General features: G+C 42.0%; 1 protein-coding gene across 1 annotated transcript; it reads left to right on the plus strand.

Moving 5' to 3' along the window:
• The first annotated feature begins 351 nt into the window (after window positions 1-351).
• WNT8A (Wnt family member 8A) lies at window positions 352-4,779 on the plus strand. The gene is made up of 6 exons (XM_037800921.1): window positions 352-422; window positions 528-561; window positions 791-929; window positions 2,095-2,220; window positions 2,946-3,088; window positions 4,249-4,779. The coding sequence occupies exons 1-6, from the start codon at window positions 355-357 to the stop codon at window positions 4,777-4,779; spliced, it is 1,041 nt and encodes a 346-aa protein (XP_037656849.1). The 5' UTR covers window positions 352-354.
• The last annotated feature ends 13,367 nt before the right edge of the window (window positions 4,780-18,146 follow it).

Below are 18,146 nucleotides of genomic sequence, written 5' to 3' on the forward strand. Positions count from 1 at the left end.
GGGCCCTCAAGCAAGAAGAGACAAAAGTCTGACTTACAGAGGAAATAAACCCTGAGGGTAGAAGAAAGGTTTTCAGCCCCTCAGTCTTCTGAGGCAAGAAGGACTGGCTGGACTGAGCCTGCTAGGGTGGGTGGGGCATCCCTTGCAGGCTTTAGGCTGAGCCCCTCCTCCCTGGTCCCCCATTGGGTCAGTGGCTCCTGCAGCCCTGCCAGTGAGGGACAAATTGGAAGAGCTGTTGATTTTTCTCCCTTGGCCATTCAGAATTTCCCCACATAAATACTGAGAAAGACCCTGCTATCTCCTCACTCCTTCTCTGGAATTGGCCCTGGGCTGTCTTTGGGGGAGGTCAGGGCCATGGGGGACCTGTTTATGCTCAGGGTGGCCATGGGCATATGCTATGCCACCTTCAGTGCCTCTGCCTGGTAAGTCCTTGCTCCCAATCCTCACTGCCCCCCTACTCCCACCCCAAAGAAGCCCCTGTTGTCTCAATCCCATCCACTTGTCTCATTTTTTTCTCTTTTTGCTAGGTCAGTGAACAATTTCCTGATGACAGGTCCCAAGGTAGGATGGTCTCTGGCTCCTGTGTTTACCCATCTGGGTTCCTAAGGGGCTCTTTAGGAAAAGGAAAAGAGGGGAGGAGAGACAGTGCCAGAACCCCCTCACCCAGAGGAACCCACGCATATTCCTTAATGGAGAGCTAGCCCACTTGAGCCCCGCCTGCTCCCACCACCTCAGATGACCTGAGCTGAGCTGGGGGAAGGGGTGCTCACAGTCCTTTTCTCTTTTTCAGGCCTATCTAACCTACACTACCAGCGTGGCCCTGGGCGCCCAGAGTGGCATAGAGGAATGTAAGTTCCAGTTTGCTTGGGAACGGTGGAACTGCCCTGAAAATGCTCTCCAGCTCTCCACCCACAACAGGATGAGAAGCGGTAAGTGTCTAAGAAGGTATATGTGCACAGAGGTGGGCTCGTAATATATGTGTATGCAAATGCATACAAGTGCAGTAAATGTATGTATACAGTATATGTCCATAGTCAATGAAAAAGTTACCAGTGATCTGCTGACCTGCCCTTCCTTGCTGTGTGACCTTGAGTTAGTTACTTCCCCTCTCTCAACCCCAGTCTTGTCATTTGGATCAAGAAGGCCAGCTCTATTTAGCTCTCCAAGGGTATTAAGATTGGATAAGGTGGATACAAAGACATCTTTATACAAATTAAAGAAAGTACTATATTTTATGAAAGCATGCCTGTATTTATACACACTTACCTTGCATTGATTTGATGAAATAAAAAAGGGGAAAGGGCTGTGTTTGCAGCACCTGAGCATTTCACATCTGTCCAGCTGTCATAAAATCCCCCAAACAGAGAAGCTGAGCAATCACACTGAGCTGAGCCTGTAGTGGGGGCTGTGTGTGTGCCCCTGCAGCTGTTTGTAACTGTGTGCAGTAGTTGGCATAAAAATCATTATGTAGAAACAATAGAGAATTGCCCAGAGAAGAGTGGGAGGCAGGGCACAAAGGGGATGGAGAAAGAATATCCAGTATATCCTGTATATCCTGTGGGATATACAGATAGGGTATAAAAGAGAGAGTATATAGAAATAAAATGTGGCGATGTTTGTAAAGAGTTAAGTAAGATAAGAGCTTAATAAGTGGTAGCCCTGATCATTATTACTATTACATGGCTCCAGCTTCATAGTCAGAGTGAAGAAAAGGTCTTCTCTCTTTCCTGAGCCAGGCCATGTCTGCACGTCCTCAGTGAGGATGAGAAACAGTGGTTAGTGGGCAGAGCTCTTGGCTGAACTGCAGGAGAGCAGAGTCCTGGTCCCAACACCACAACTGGTGAGGAAAGTGGTCTTGGCCTCATCACTCTATCTCTCGGGGTTTTACTTTCTCCCTCTGTAGCATGGGGATACTCATTCCTGCCTGGATGAAGTAAGGACACTGGAAAGACACACATAGTTCTCTATGTAGAAGAGCATCCTCTTAAACCTGAAGGGGGCAGGAGGTAGGGGAGAGAAACAGCATTGTTTTTCCAAAGCCTATGCTTTGGTTCATCAGGGTCCAGGTTTCCAGTGCTCCTTTTCTCTCCAAAGCCACCAGGGAGACTTCCTTCATTCATGCTATCAGCTCTGCTGGAGTCATGTACACCATTACCAAGAACTGTAGCATGGGAGATTTTGAAAACTGTGGTTGTGATGAATCAAAAAATGGAAAAACAGGTATGTTGGGATCTCTGATTGGGGCTTGGAGGAGGTGAGGGGCTGCAGAGCTCAGTGAAGACCAGAGTCTTCCAGGGAAGCCTGAGAAATACAGTTCCCTGAAACCCCTAGACTCCAGAAGCCCCTTCTTTTGTGAGAACTCAAGGATCTGGACTCCCCTGAGAGTTGAGCCTAGGTCCATGAGTCCAGGGATTAGCAAGTGAGCCACAAGCTCCAGAACTAACAAGGACCCTAGCAATGAGGAAGCCAGAGAGAGTAGGAAACTAACCCTGGAGTTTCAGGCTTTGAATGGCTGTCCATTATCTATAGCTACTCAACTATTTGTGGGCCAACTAAGAGACTTACTCAGACAGATTTATCACTAATGAAGAAGGACGTGGCCTTAACAAGATTATTGTATAATAAAGTACAGAATCCCAGAGTGTTTGAGATACTCTGAACCTTTGAGACAATCTGGCCCACCCCAGCATCCCTACTTTTACTGCAGATGATAGAGACTAAAGGCTAGAGCTGGGAAATGCCTGAAAGGTGGGCAGATGGCTATGGGATTAGGACTTACCCACCCATCCCCATCACCTCCATTTCCATCTCACCTTCAGCTATGGCTTTACAGGCTCCTAAGGCTTATGGGGTTGGTTTGGCTCAGTCAGCTGAAATGACCACGATTCTTTCCCTGGGACTGAGCAGGTTGCAAATACAGAGCTTATTCTCTCCGTGTTGTGTAGGAGGCCATGGCTGGATCTGGGGAGGCTGCAGCGACAATGTGGAATTTGGAGAAAGGATCTCCAAACTCTTTGTGGACAGTCTGGAGAAGGGGAAAGATGCCAGAGCCCTGATGAATCTTCACAACAACAGGGCAGGCAGGCTGGTGGGTATAGGAGTAGCTAGAGAGCCACCATGCTCAGTATGGGCAACAGTCTCACATCTTCACCACTTACCAAGAGCTGTCTCATACCACATGTTTTGTCTTCTCACCACCCAGCAGGACCAGGGTTACTCCCATTCTCTGGATAATGGAGCCAGTTAAGCCTGAGCCAGGTGACTTGTCCAAGGCAACATAACCGCTAAGCATCACAGCTGAGCAATGAATGCAGACCTTCTAGCTCCCTCTTATCACTAACCGTGTGCTCTGGCCCTCCCATAGGCTGGTTTGTAAGAGCACAGAACAATGCAGAATCAAGGCCTTCATTCCTTCCATGACTTAAAGTTTTAATTACTTCAACTGCATGCTCTGAGAAATTAGCTGGAGTGTATTGTACACTCTTGTGTCCTATGATCGGTCTGGGCTACCAGGGATTGGAACTGATCTGGGCTCCTGTGGAGCATCTAGTCTTTCCCAAGGGTTACAAACCATCTTCAGGCTTCTCCTAGGGTAGCAGTTTCCACGGCATTCTGAACTCAAATTGGGAAACAAGTTACATTCAAAGCCAAAAGCATAGAAATTTTCCTGTGACCTAGATGTCCTGGTTTCAAGGGCAAGGGTAAGAGGTTTTCAAGGCAGTTACAACCACTGGTTGCCTTGGGATTGGGGGGTTCAGGAGCTTCCTTATTTCTGGGAGACAGCTCGGATGGCAAATCCAAATCTCCACAAACAACCCAGTCCCCAGCTTCAAGACAATAACAGCAACAATAATCTTATTTTCCTTTACAATTTACAAGGCACTTTCTTGATCATTATTTTATTTGACTTCTATTCTTATTGGCTAGAGAGAGAAAAAACTCCATAAGTGATGGAGTTGGGCCTGGAGCCTAGGTCGCCTAACTCCAGTCACCTCAGCCTTGCCTGGCTTCATCAGAATCACCTAGAAGAGCTCTAAAATCACCAGTACCAAGGCCCTTAACCCCCTGCACATGCTAATTGGGGATAAGTGCCCAGGAATAAATATTTTTCATGAGCTTCCTGATAATTCTTGTGCTCCTCTGAAGTCAATAAGCCCAGTTCTAAAATATTCCATTTAATTACCAGCCCTTTCTTTCTTTCTCTCTGTCTCTTTGTCTCTCTCTGTCTCTCTCTGTCTCTCTGTGAAGGCAGTGAGAGCCACCATGAAGAGGACCTGCAAATGTCACGGCATCTCGGGGAGCTGCAGCATCCAGACGTGCTGGCTGCAGCTGGCTGACTTCCGGGAAATGGGTGACTACCTAAAGGCCAAGTATGACCAGGCGCTGAAAATTGAGATGGATAAGCGGCAGCTAAGGTCTGGGAACAGTGCTGAGGGCTGCTGGGTGCCCACTGAGGCCTTCCTTCCCAGCGCAGAGGCTGAGCTGATCTTCCTGGAGGAGTCACCAGATTACTGTACCCGCAATTCCAGCCTGGGCATCCATGGCACAGAGGGTCGCGAGTGCCTGCAGAGCAGCCACAACACTTCCAGATGGGAGCGACACAGCTGCAGGCGCCTGTGCACTGAGTGCGGCTTACAAGTGGAAGAGAGGAGGACTGAGGCCATCAGCAGCTGTAACTGCAAATTCCAGTGGTGCTGCACAGTCAAGTGTGACCAGTGTCAGCACATGGTGAACAAGTACTACTGCATGCGCTTCTGGGGCAAGGGCAGCGCCTGGTAGTGCCCACGTAAACTCACTTGCTCAGTTGCATGGCAATGGAGAAAGCAGATCAGAAAACAACTGGAAAATCACAGGGTTGGCCTATAGTTCTCATGATATCTGATATAAATGGGGAAATGGAGGCCCAAAATTATGCAGCACTAGAAAAAGAAAAAGCCAAAAACAGAACAAAGGGGAATAAACTCCAATCCAAACCTATAGCTCCCCCCTCTTCCAGAATGCCCCCCTTCCTCTAACAGGTTCCTCTTGATTCCCTGAGGGAAAATGATCTCCTCCACGCCCCTTTAACGAATAAGCCTTCTATGGAAACTGGCTGCCCACTAGAACAGAATTTAAACCTTGGGTTCAGACTGAATTAAGAGCGTTAATTAAAAAGATTCCCCCAAATAAGACCAACAAATATTAATAGAAGAATTTAGAATTTTGGTGGGTGCATGTGAGACACATGTTGGTCAGAACCTCAGATGCTAAATCCTCCTTGGACTGGCCTAGAAAGGGACCTACAAGATTCTTCTTTCCACAACTAATCTGAGAGACATATAGGCCTGAGAAATAGAGCAAAGTTTCCTTAAGATTACACATCAGGGCAAAGAAAATCTTAAAAGCTTCCTCCATAAATTATGATGGGAAAGATTTAGCCCTCATATTAAATAAATAACCTCAACTTGTCCCATCTGCCAAGAACAAAAATTCTAATAAAAATATAAGAGGGGTGCAAGGAGAGAAAGCCAGCTCTTTTATATAACCTAGTAAGTTTTGTATTCCTGTGTTTCTGTTCTTTTATGACTGAAATTTTTTTAATTGAAGCTATAAGCTATTTGTGTTGGTCAGTATGCTTGATGTATATTTTCCTAAGTCTGACGGTAATACCAAATTAACATAAAAATCCTTAAAAGAGCTCTATTCAAATTGCTTAAAGATAAATAAGAGCTTACATATAAATCAATAATTCTAAAGTCCCAGAAATCAAAGAAACTGAACTTCTAATACTTCCAGTATAAAAGGAGTTTTCGTAGAACTAAATCCAAATGTTTTAAAAATTCAAGTGCACAAAATCTAGGTAAACCTTTGGCAAACAGGACTAAGTTTAAATATTGCTAGTTAAATAAAAACAGCTATGTCTTCTGAGTTATCAATGTTACCTACAATACAGGCATACAATTTTATTCTACTTGAGTATGTTCTTTCTAAATTTACTGATCAAATAAGCTAGCATAATACCCACAAGATGTTTAAAATGATGAAAAATGAAAATTTGTGTTTAACCAAATTATTACCCTGACAAACTTCATTTCAGGAGTTATTGTGTTTTACAGGATGTTAGTGTTAAAAGAACTTCCAAGGTCTTTTTTGGGAACTTAAGTATGTAAGGTATACAGGATGTGTTTTTGTTAAGGAAAAAGAGTAGTTTTGCCCTAACATCAATTGACTGGGTATTGCAAAATGAGAAACAGAAAAGTGTAGGATAAAACCTAAATGAATATAAAGAGTTGTAGAATGTTTGTGGAAATGAATTTTATTTGTCATGGTCAACGTTGACTAAGATTTAATAGGCTTATTTATAAGATTTCTTTGAAGAGCTTTTGTATCAAACAGTATATTAATGCAAAACTTGAATTTGGTTTTCTCTCTGTTAAAATGGTGAAATTTTCTTGGATTATTGGCCTGCTCTTAGTGAGAGGTTATAAAAGGTTTTTCGTAACCATCTGAGTAATCTGCCTAAAAGGCAAAGATTCTATATCATATCAGAATAATATCCTCATCAATATTTATATTGATCTTATCTTTATTGTTTAAGAGAACAAGTGGTCTTCCATTTTTAAAACAATTGATTCCTTTTTTTTTTTTTTTTAATCATGTTACCTACTATATTTACTTTTAAAATCTTTTATTGTCACTTTGGTTAAGTAGACAACCAACTATCGTTTATCAATGACCTACGATCCTATTTGGCCAAGTACTCAAATCTCCTGACAACTTTTGACATTTTGCCTCCTCAAAATCAAATCCTAAAGGATATCTTTTTTATTTCAAACTGTCTTTGGGATTTTCCAGAGGGCCCTTGGAAAATCACAACAGATTTGTGTTTTCACCTTATAAGAAGAGAGGTGCTAAAAATAGGTTCATTTGATATGTTATGAGTTGCATGGAAAGTGTTGTTAAATTAAAGGGGATTTTCTAATCTGTTCGTTAAATTTGTATGAGTAAAATATTATTCATGTAAATGTTTAGATTATAAAAAATTTCTAGAGATTTGACAGTGTTCTCACTGTCCATATGTCCTGATACTGATCTGCATAATATTAGGCAATAGTATAGTGTTATTGGTCATAATTTTATTTATTCTTAAAAAAAATGCTACATGCCACAAAAATGAGCAAATTTCCTTCTCCTTTACATTGTTTTACTCTGATCCTTCCCCGAAAGTGCTATCATCAGCTATAGGTCAGAGCTTCATCTTCAGCCAAAAAATAAAATCAAACAAAAAGGGGACTTTAAACAAAGCAAGACAAGTATATAAATCATGTTGCTCCTTTCAATTAACATAACCCTGGAAAAACTGTAAAGGTGGGACAGGGTCAAATACTACAACCCACATGGCCCCTTTTGGACATTTTCAAATGGTCTTTTTATACAGATACCCCTTCTATGGCATATGAATATATCCTTGTTATCATACATCTATTTTTCTGAGTAGATAGAGGCTTTTCCTTGTCACAAGGCTACTGCCCTCACAGTAGCTAAAAAAAAACAAACTATTAGACTTTGTTTTCTCCACCTGAGGAATTCCTGCTATTCTCCCAAGCGAGAGAGACTCCCAATTTACTGTAATTGTAATCAAGGAATTTTGCAAGGTCTTAGATATAAACCAAAAGCTTCATTGTCCCTACCTTCCTCAACTGTCAGGAGAAGTAGAAAGAACAAATGGTATTTAAAATTTAAATTAGCTAAAATATTTGAATTTCTCTCTCTAACTTGGCCTAGGGTTGTTCCCTTAGTTTTGATGGCCAATAAGATCTAGCCTGTCAGGAAAACAGTGGCTAACCCCCTATGAAATCATAATGAGGAGACCCATGAAGCTTATTTCTCCTTTACTGGATTCCAACCTATTACAATGTGAACTTGCTAGTTATTGTAAGGGACTAATTGCATATACCTAGTTCCAACATTCACGGATCTAAGCTGCCTTTCCCAAGATTCCTCTCCAGTGAACTCTATATGACCTTCAACCCAGAGACTCAATATTCTGGAATAGATATCAACAAAAGACTCTTTAGAATCTAGATGGAAAGGACTCAATTATCTCTTATTGACCACCACTACAGCAGTAAAACTATAGGGAATTGACCCCTGGGTCCATGTGTCACAACTAAAATGTACTCCAAACCCTTGGGAAGTTACTCCCATTTTGGATCTCATGCTAAACTGACACAAGGATTCCAGAAGCTGATGGCATCTGATGTAGGCAGCTTCTAACCAAGACTTCAGAACAAGTAGATGATACCCAAGATCATGGAACACGATATACCTGGATTTCCTTATCTTATTCCCTGTCTCTTCCTTTTTACCATCTGTCTAAACATTTCCTTATTTATCCTATACTCCTGAAAATGCTCAGTCTCTAAGCCCAATAACACACAACCTTCACCATGATATTCTTTTATTTCCTCTTTACCCTATTTTTGCCCTATGTACTCCTACCTTGAACACAATTCTTTTGTTCTTCTAGCACATCATACAGCAAATGAAACCAATCAGAGTAACTGCTGGGTCTGTGCACATCCACCACTTAGTCCCAAAACAGGTATTCCTCTAATAACTATCCTCCCTACACTTGTAGACTTGGCCCTGATAGAAAACCTCATATATACCTCATACCCAATATAAACCTCATACCCAATCCAATCAGATAGATCTCCTTTCTGGAATGACTCTAGGCTACACCTTATGTGCCCTTGAGACTGAGATCAGGATGCGGCCTTTCTAACGTAAGGAATTTGGTGTTTTCACTAGAAGCCAGACAGATAAAAGTCACTACCGTTAGGGCATAGTAGATATTCAGCTATTATATGGCAAGGCTCCTTTTACTTTCATGAGCCAGGGACACACTGTAGGGGCCAGAACTTCTTCAGAGAAACCATTTTTCTCCAAGCTTCCCAAGATTTTAATAACATAAGAATTTATACCACTCAAAGCACAAATTTCTGGTGGGCTGAAGGCCTCAAGTAAAGGAAATTGTTGGCTAATGGGGATTAAAGTATCAGATAACAATGAAGATAATGATGGTTATGATTCTCCATTTGGAGTTTACAACCAATGAGCTCTACATGCCAAAATCCCACTCCTTAAAGGCAGTATATACCCTTATTAAGCCCTTCAAGGACATTATTTCTATGTGGACACAAGATATACAAAGTTCTGTCCATTAATTGGATTAGTTCCTGTTGTATAGCTCATGCCACTTCCCACATGGCTATTTATGATAAGCTTTCAAAAGGGAGAATTAGAAGCATGAGTGCTTGTGGTGGTTCAAAACTGTAGGGACCCCAGAAAATCATGTTCTTAAAGTTAATCCATTCCTGTGGGTGTGGACCCATTGTAAGTATGATCTTTGAATGAGACTACTTCAGCTAAGGTGTGACCCACCTCATTTAGAATGGGTCTTAATCTTCTTACTGGAGTCCTTTATAATAGAACGAAATTCAGACAAAGAGAGAAAGCCAAGGAAGCAAGAAGCTGAAAGCAATAAAACCCAGGAAACAAAGGAGAAACCAGCAGGCGCCATGTGTTTTGCCATGTGACAGAAGAGTCCAGGATACCAGTCTTCAGGAAGAAAGCATCAACTTGATGATGCTTTGATTTGGATATTTTTCTCAGCCTCAAAACTGTGAGCTTGTAAGCTAATAAATTCCCATTGTTAAAGCCAACACATTTCATGGTATCTGCTTTCAGCAGCATAGCAAACTAAAACAGGGCTCTTAAGACCTCTTGCCATACTATAGAGACCTGTCAAGAGGCTATTGCCAGGCTAGACACAGCTCCAGATCAATCTCCTCGGAAAAACCTGTAACCCAAGCTAAACTCATGGGGTGTTCTGTTCTTGGTATTGTTCCCCTTGTCATTGGGGCAGCTAGCTCTTACGTTGGTATTAGAAAAGGTAGCTTTGGAGTTAAGAGAAATCTATCTCCCGCGTAGGTGTTGAAGTATTGGAACTTCGCAAAATGACTCTACAAAACTGATTAGTGTTAGACCGTATTCTAGCTTCCCAAGTAGTGGGTGAGCACTAGTGGGTACCTAATACTGGGTATTTGTAAATGACAGTCAAGAAGTTTACCAAGAGGTAGTGGCAGCAGAAGCCCATGCTAGAGAAGCAGCCAAATCAGCTTACCCACCTTCCAAATCTCATTGGCCTGAGTCTTTTTTTTTTTTTTTTTTTTGGTAGGCTTCTAAGGTCATCAGGACCTTGGCTAAGAGATGTCCTAATAGGGTCACTTGTTATCCTCTTCATCATATTCACAATATCTCTCATTCATTGTTTGATCTCTCTAAAATGCTACTATGCTGCCACTAACTTGACAAATGATACAGCTAAGGATACAAAACCAGCTTGAATAGGATGGTAAAAATCTCAAACTTCAGCTATCCTGTGAAATCAGTGATGGAACATGAGAGACTTTTAGTGGTGAGTGACTAACAACATCTTTGGTCAAGCCCTCATAACCAAGGGAACAAACCAAAAGGGGATGGGGTGGAATATAGAAAAAGCCCTAAAGACCCCTCAGAGCCAAAAATCCTATGCCCTACACCTTTGAATTCCTTCTTGTTTCCTCTTGATATCTTTTGAAATTTGAAATCCCACCAAGGCAGCTGACCCAGATAGCCAGTCAAGCTCCTAGTTCATTACATTTGACCCAATACAAAATAAAACCCACCTGCCCTAAACCCACCCCTATAAGACAGACAAACTGTCATCCAATCAATAGGAGTCACACTAGCTTCCTTTGTATGTCTATAAAAACCATTCACCATCCCTAGAACCCTGAAGCTACTTCCTTTGTTGCAAGTAATCTGGCTTCCTTTGCTGGACCAAAACTTCGTTGTCAAAAAAAAATAATTAAGAGAAAAACAAAAGCAAAACAACTTTGTTCTCCCAAATAAAATGCTGTAATCTGTAAACTTGACTACAATTTGTCTTTCAACACACTTGAGCATGCACTTTTGGAAAGTTTCCCACCCAATGTTTGGGTAGCCAGGACCCAACACAAACCTAACTTATCCAGCTCATAAACCAGCTCTAGAGCCACGGAAAGAGAATGGTCTCAGTAAGTGAACAGGTGGCTACACCCTACCTAGACAAGGTCCCACAAAAGGGAGTCTCCCCACAGAGAGCTGTAAAATGACGCTGTTTTGTTATTTTCCCAGGTTGGGAACTTAAACTTCATTTTGCAATGAATGTTTTAGAATATATCCAGCCGGGACCTTTTATTTCTGCCTTTGGAAAACTTAGGATCAGAAAGAAAAAGGAAAACTCTATTTCTGTATCGCAGTTATCTACTAGGCTAAGGGGAAAACTGGAAATTTCCAGCTCTCTGATTTCAATGTTTGACAGATGATAAAATTGAGACCCAGGCACTGGCAATAGGAAAATAATCCAGACTCCCAGCTTTCAAAGGTGTTACTTTAATGCAATCTAAGCAATTTGGGGAAAAAGGAGGTCCTTTGAACTTGGGCCACATTCAAAGTATGTTTGCTCTCTTAACTTGGGCTTCCTGGGGTGTCTGTACACCAAGGCTTAGGCCTCAGGGCAAGAGACTAGGAGAGTTGTGGATTATACCTTCCTCATTTGCACTTCTACATCCTTCACTGGTAATCTTTAGGAGAGGGATCATTTCCTATAAAGACAGTCCTGGGGGCTCAGCCACTAGCCTCCTAACTCTGAATATCTTGGTCTTGGAAGTGTACACCCCCTCCCTCCCTCCCTCCCTGCACCCGTCTGCATAGGGCATGCACCTGCAGGGAGGTGGTAGTTCAGATACCTTGAAATAACAAACTAAAATGACTGATTGCCAGGGGGAGTGGGGGGGGGGGGGCAGAGCTCATTGTTTTAAATTAGAAAACAATTTAAATGTTCAACTGTAAGTTAACCAGTTAAATCATGGCCCTTCAATGGAATACTACTTAAGCATTAAAATAGTTTTCTTGAGAAATATTTAGTAACATGGAAAACATTCACAATATAATTAAGTGAACATGGTAGATTGCAAAGCAGCATATTCAAGATGAACCCAATTCTGTTTAAAAAATATGAAAATATCTGCCATCATGTAATAATAAAACACAGTGGGTTTTGTTTTCTTGTTTGTGTTTTTCTGTGTTTTTTAATTTGTCTAAATAAACAAACATGTTTGTCACCAGAAAGAATAAATAATGTTATTTTTTTTTAATTCCAAAAGGAAATAATCCATTTTTTAATGTTTTTGAGTGAAATTGTTCATTTGGGAAATTGGCATCTCAAGAGAGAAACTATAAACAGGTAGCTTGAATATCCATTCTGGTCTTTATTATTTCTACTGCATTTAAAGCTGCCACACATGCCAGAGACCAGAGACTATAGGAAATCCATAAAAATGCAGTCCATGTCAAGGATATGGAAGATTTCCTCAATCACCCTCCTTCTAAGGAAGGTAAAAGGTACACTAAAGTTAGTGGCAGAGGAAGAAAGTGGTGAAGTGGGGGACAGGAGAGGGGTGAAAGGGAGAATGAAAGATACTCTAAGCCCAAAAATGTGAAGAAATAAGCAAGCAAACAAAAGATTATTTCCTGGGGCACAAAGGGAAAAAAAAAATTATTTGGCCCTGAGATTAAACCCTCAATAAACATAGATGCCAAAGTACCAATCATGAAACATAAGTTGAGACACTGCTGGGTGAATTTTCTCCCTTTCTTCCGAACCGAATCTCCATCCAAAGAACCCAGGCACCAGCTGCTTTGATATTTTCCCCCAGGACCTTGCTGACATACCCAAATAATCTTAGGGAGGATTTTCAGAAACAAAACCATCCCTGCTGCCCTGTTCAGATAGTCATTCAAGGAAAACAAACCTTGTGATTGCTGTGGGCTTATTTCTGTGGTTTTCACCACAGCAATGGGAATTCCATGAAAATTTTGCCTAATTCCCCAAAAGCATGTAGTCTCCTAGTCTTCACCCCTTCCAAGCCTCCCCCATCCTCATCCATCTTACCCCTATGGCAATCAATCACATCAACCAATCTTCCCACATGGACCCTGGACCAGAAACTAAAGGAATTTAGATTTCTCTACATCCATCACCTTCCTGTCAAGGTTTCATTCTAAGGCATTACAGCGTCATTCAGATTCATTAGTTACAACTCCACACGCCTTTCCTTTTGGTCTTCCATAACAGGCTGGCTATCATTAAGGTAACAGAACAATGAAACCCCCATGTTTCATAGGTTTAGGGTCCAAGACAGGCAGAGTGGCCAAAGTCTGATAGTGGATATTGAAAACCTGCTGAAAAGGGGATCAGCTCGATGGAAAATCTATCCATGAACCCATGCTCATTCTCATATTTCAATAAGTCCAGGCACCGCATCATCTCATCTGAAGAATAGAAGCCTGTATTCTCTCAGTCTAGATTAGTGGGAAAATATGGTTACCCTTGCCTAGCCCCTATAAAGCTTTTAGCTTCCTCTCCTCCTCCTCTTTTTCCTTCCCATATGACCTTTGATGGAGACAGAATTAGGGACTCCTAAAAAACTCTAAGACCTGTTCTCAGAGTCCTATGGTCTCCTGCCCGTCACCCTTCTCTTGCTAGTGTGTAATCATGATGGTAAGGGGAGTTAAAGTGGAAAGGAAGTAATTGAGCACTTAATGTGTTAGGTGCTGAATATACATTATATCTCCTTCAATCCTCTTATTACTGAGAAAAAATGTGGCTCAGAGACAGTAAGTACACAACCTAAGATTAAATACAGAGAGATGGATTTGAACTCAGACTTCATACCTCATAAATACATACTTTTCTTTTACACCACTTATACTCTGGGAGCCCAGTGATCTACAGCAACATTCTTAATCATCAGGACAGCTTTGTAGAATGACTATCATTCATATGCAGGGAAAGGTGTCCTCTCCCTCCCTCTTCTCTGTAAGGACAGTCACACTTCTCAGCCCTTCTCCCTAGTGAAGAAACCTAACTTTTGACTTGTAAAGGCATTCCTTAGAATGACAAAGCAGATAGCCTGGCTCCTGCTGGCTTGGGAGGATAGAATCCTAGTTCTCCAGGGGGTACTAGAAAAAAATAGCTAACCATTATAGTCTACATTTGAGGTCAAAGTTTCAGGAGGAAATGTCAAAGAAGGGGTGTTTATTTTGGAGGTCAGAAGAAGGGAAAACGAAATCCAGAGAAAGACTGCTAAATTTCTAGCCCCCCCCCCAAAAAAAAACCCAGTAAAACAAAACACCACTCATATTCCCATTGATGATAAAGATATTTGGGTTGGGGGGAAATGAAGTGAAACATAGGCTTTGAGAAAAGGTTAAAGACCTTTGGGTCAGAATGGAGCTCTAAAGCACCTAATCCTACTGCATTCCTTATCATGGGAGGTAAACTGGGCTTAGAGAACGAAAGTGACCTGCCCTGTATCACTGAATGAGATAACAGAGGGGATGCGACTAGATTCCAGTGCCCTGGGTGCTCTCCATGGCTGGTACTCTGCCCACTCAGCCAGGATGCCCTTCTCAGGAAAGGAGAGCAAGGAGAGAAGTCATCAGGAAAGGGACATGTTGAAGGAATTAGGCCAGGGTTCTGGGAGGCCTCAAAAGGTGCTTGGTCAGCAGGGAGAAGGGAGGATATGGGTAAAATAGGGGTGTGTGTGAATAGGGACTGGGTGGATGTGGGTAGGGGAAAGACCTGGTGTTGCACGAGGTGCCCAAACTCCCACATTCCTCTCAGACTCTCAGGTCCCTTGTCATTTCTTAGCCAGGAGTTTCTTGCAGTCTAGCAAAAGATCACTTGTTTGAGCCACCTGCTTCTTAATAAGAGAGCTCCTAATCCAAGGCCAAAAGAACAGGGATACATTCTACACACTGCTTAGTAAGACTGTCAGAGAGGGGGAAGTCAACCACTACCAGCAACAAAGTGCTAATTGGAAGTTTGCTGCATATTTACACTGAACCAGCACTGCCATAATCTTAAGCCTGGTAAAATGTCTAGGACCTCTCATTATGGATTCAAGGCCTTCAAATACTCCTTTTCTCTAAGCTAATTCATTCCAGTCATTCCAATATTTCACTAGTTCTCTCTCATACTTCTTTTCCTAGACTGTCTTCAAATGTGCTGACACATTGGGTTTCTGTGAGGAGGAGTTAGGTGTGGTATGAGTCAGACATGCTTCTCAAGCCCCAACCTTGATCATCTCTCACCTCCTTGCCCTTCTATGTCTGAACAATTAGTCTTGGCCTTCACAGAGCTCTGAAATGCCCCAACTTGCATTTCTCCATGGCCCAAGTTCATTTCTAACTTTCTCCATCTCAGCCAAGTAGCCTTGCCTCCATGCTCCATTTGAGTTAGCCCAGATGGGACTGGGCCAGGAAAGTGTCCTCAATCATCAAGGTCAAGGTCTCCCAGTCCAGGGGTCTTGCCATTGTGGGGTGGGGAGGTAGGGTAGCAAGAGCATGAAAGTAACAACCAGGACATGCAATCCCATGACTGAGAACATTGTTCTTGCCTCTGAACTGCTGTTAACTCTGACTCTTATTTACAGTCTATATAGAGATTCCTGGTCTAGCTCTGCTTTATCTGGGGCCTGATATGGGGCCTTGGGGCCTTGTTGTCTCTTTTAGAACCTGACTATACCCCAACTTCAAGTGCCCTCCAGACTTCTGATTTCTCTGTCTTGTCCCAGAAACAGCCTTCTCCAAAACTTTCCTCCTCTCTGTGGTAGTCAGCTTCATCCTATTCTAGATCTTCCAATGATGGCTCCTTGCTGTGTTCATTAAAAACTGTTGCTACATCCCCATATCCCCATTATTGACCCTAATTCTTCAATTAGTCCTTTATTCTCCTTCTAATTTTACTTGTTTTCCTATAACAGGTTGGTCTATATTCAGTAACTTCACTATTACTGAAGACTTCTTCACCCTTCTAACTACTCATTAAGGCTAGCTTGATATTTTCTAACCCAGAGTCACCTTAACCATTGTTTTCTTCCTCCTGCCTCCTCTGGACCCTCCCTTCCAAAAGGTCCCCTTAATCTACACCTTTCTGTTTCAGTTTGCTAAAGCTGATGAAAAGCAATATAACAGAAATGGGTTGGCTTTTCCAGTGGGGATTTATTAACTTACAGTTTTACAATTCAGAGGTTATGAAAATGTCCAAATCAAAGTATCATCAGAAAAATTCCTCTTTCTGAAGAAAGGCTGCTGGCGGTGAGGGACACCTCTGTTCACATGGAAAGAGAAGTGGCAACGTCTGCTGGTCTCTTTCTTCTCTCCTGAGTTCCACTGCTACCAGCTCCTGGCTTCAGTGGTTTCCTCTCTGAGCTTCTGCATGTTTCTCTCTTTCTGTTTCTGTCTCTTTTAGTTTCATCTCTCCCAAAGACTCTTAAATCTTCATCTCTGTGCAAGCTCTAGGCACCGCAGCTCTAATGTTTGACCAGCTATTTCTACTTGGGTGTCAGAACTGATTTCCTCTTGTGACTTCTCTGTTTCCATTAATGGTCTAATGAAACTTTGAGTGATTGAAGCTTAATCCTCTAAGTCATCCCTAACTCCTCCCTCTGCTCAACCTTCCATATTTAGACATCTTCCTTTGGTTTGTCCAGCAAATCTATCCCCTCCTTTCCATTATCTTTGTCTCCATTCTGAGGCAATGTTGTTTTAGCTTGTATCTGAATTTTGCACCTACCCAATAGCTGATCTTCTGACTCTCAACTCTCCACCTACCACAAATGCCACCATATTTATATTAATAAGACACCACATTCAATCATCATCATCTGATGAAAAATATTTTGCAATGTCATAGAGAATGTCATAGAGAATAAAATCCCAATTCTTCAGCCTGGCATTTCAAGTTCCCTAAACATGATACTAACCTACAACAGACTTAAAAAAAACTTTTATGAGTAAAATATGAATGCATTCTCATAAAAATTCAAACAATTCAGAAGTACACAGACCCAAAAGTGAATAACAGCCTTCATCCACTTTCTCCCCCAATCCACTGCCCTTCCTGGAGGTAACTGCTCCTAACTTGCTCTTCCAATTTTATCCCTTGCCTCCTGTGCTCTAGCTAAACCAGATTATGACAGTTCCCTGAATATACCATTCCCATGCAGCTTCTGTATCCCAAATGAGACTATTTCCCCAATACTTTGCCCCACCTACTGCCTCTCCAACTCTAAACACTCTCTTTAAATGTCAATTTCTTTAAGGTCTACCTCATCCTTGAAATTGCCTCCCTCTTATTTTATGGCATCTATATATCACTGCCTATGTCTCAGGAAATACGTACTATTTTATGTCTCAACAATAGGGCTGAGAAGTCTCCCTCTTGTAGGCAGAGCCATGTTACCTCTCTTGGTGCCGTCTGCAAGCCTCTGACAGGCTCTGTTTTGAGTGGTTAGTGCTCTCCTATTAAAACGACTTTGCCTAATGGTGGCTCTCTGCGAGTGTACAGGTCATGGAATTCCACAGCTGGAGGAGATCTTAGAAGTCATCTCCTTAACCCTCACTTTCAAAACAGGGAAAGCAATATGCCCAAGGTCACTTGGCTAGTTAGTGATCACGATGAGGCTACAGATTCCAAAATCAAGCACCTCTGCTTTGGAGGGCTCTCAGGACCAACAAGCTTGGTAATGACTCAGAGAGGTAACTGATGGGGGAGAAACTGAATGTTCTCAGTGATATTAAAATAATAATAAGGAAGGAAGGAAAGAGAAGAATACATGAGGTTCCCAAACACACCAATATCACTTAAGCCCAAGGCTAAGGAAAGGTCCAGCCCATTGAGTGGCTGGCATTGTCATTTATGGACATAAGCAAAATGAAGGAGGAACAGGTTGAGACTAATGAAAAGATGGGAATCAAGAGTTCCATTTTAAACATGTTAACTTTGAAATTTGTCTGAGACACTCAAGTGGAGATGTCAAGCAGGTGATTGGCTATTAAGTTTGAAAAATCTGGCTCAATAAGTTAGAGAAATTTGAGCTGGAGATGCAAATTTGGGAGTCCTCAATATACAGATAGTGTCTGAAGTCATGTGAGTAACTGCGATTACTCAGTAAGAAAAGGAAGTAAAGGGAAGAGGGGACAAGTCCAAGTCCTAAGGGACACCAAACTCC

Source organism: Choloepus didactylus, chromosome 13 (genome assembly GCF_015220235.1).
Source record: "Choloepus didactylus isolate mChoDid1 chromosome 13, mChoDid1.pri, whole genome shotgun sequence".
Taxonomy (NCBI): Eukaryota; Metazoa; Chordata; class Mammalia; order Pilosa; family Megalonychidae; genus Choloepus; species Choloepus didactylus.

Coding starts and splice junctions, on each gene's coding strand:
- WNT8A (XM_037800921.1), top strand. CDS start 355: ATGGGGGACCTGTTTATGCTCAGGGTGGCCATGGGCATATGCTATGCC. Junction 423..527: donor ACCTTCAGTGCCTCTGCCTG/GTAAGTCCTTGC, acceptor TCTTTTTGCTAG/GTCAGTGAACAATTTCCTGA. Junction 3,089..4,248: donor ACAACAGGGCAGGCAGGCTG/GTGGGTATAGGA, acceptor CTCTCTGTGAAG/GCAGTGAGAGCCACCATGAA.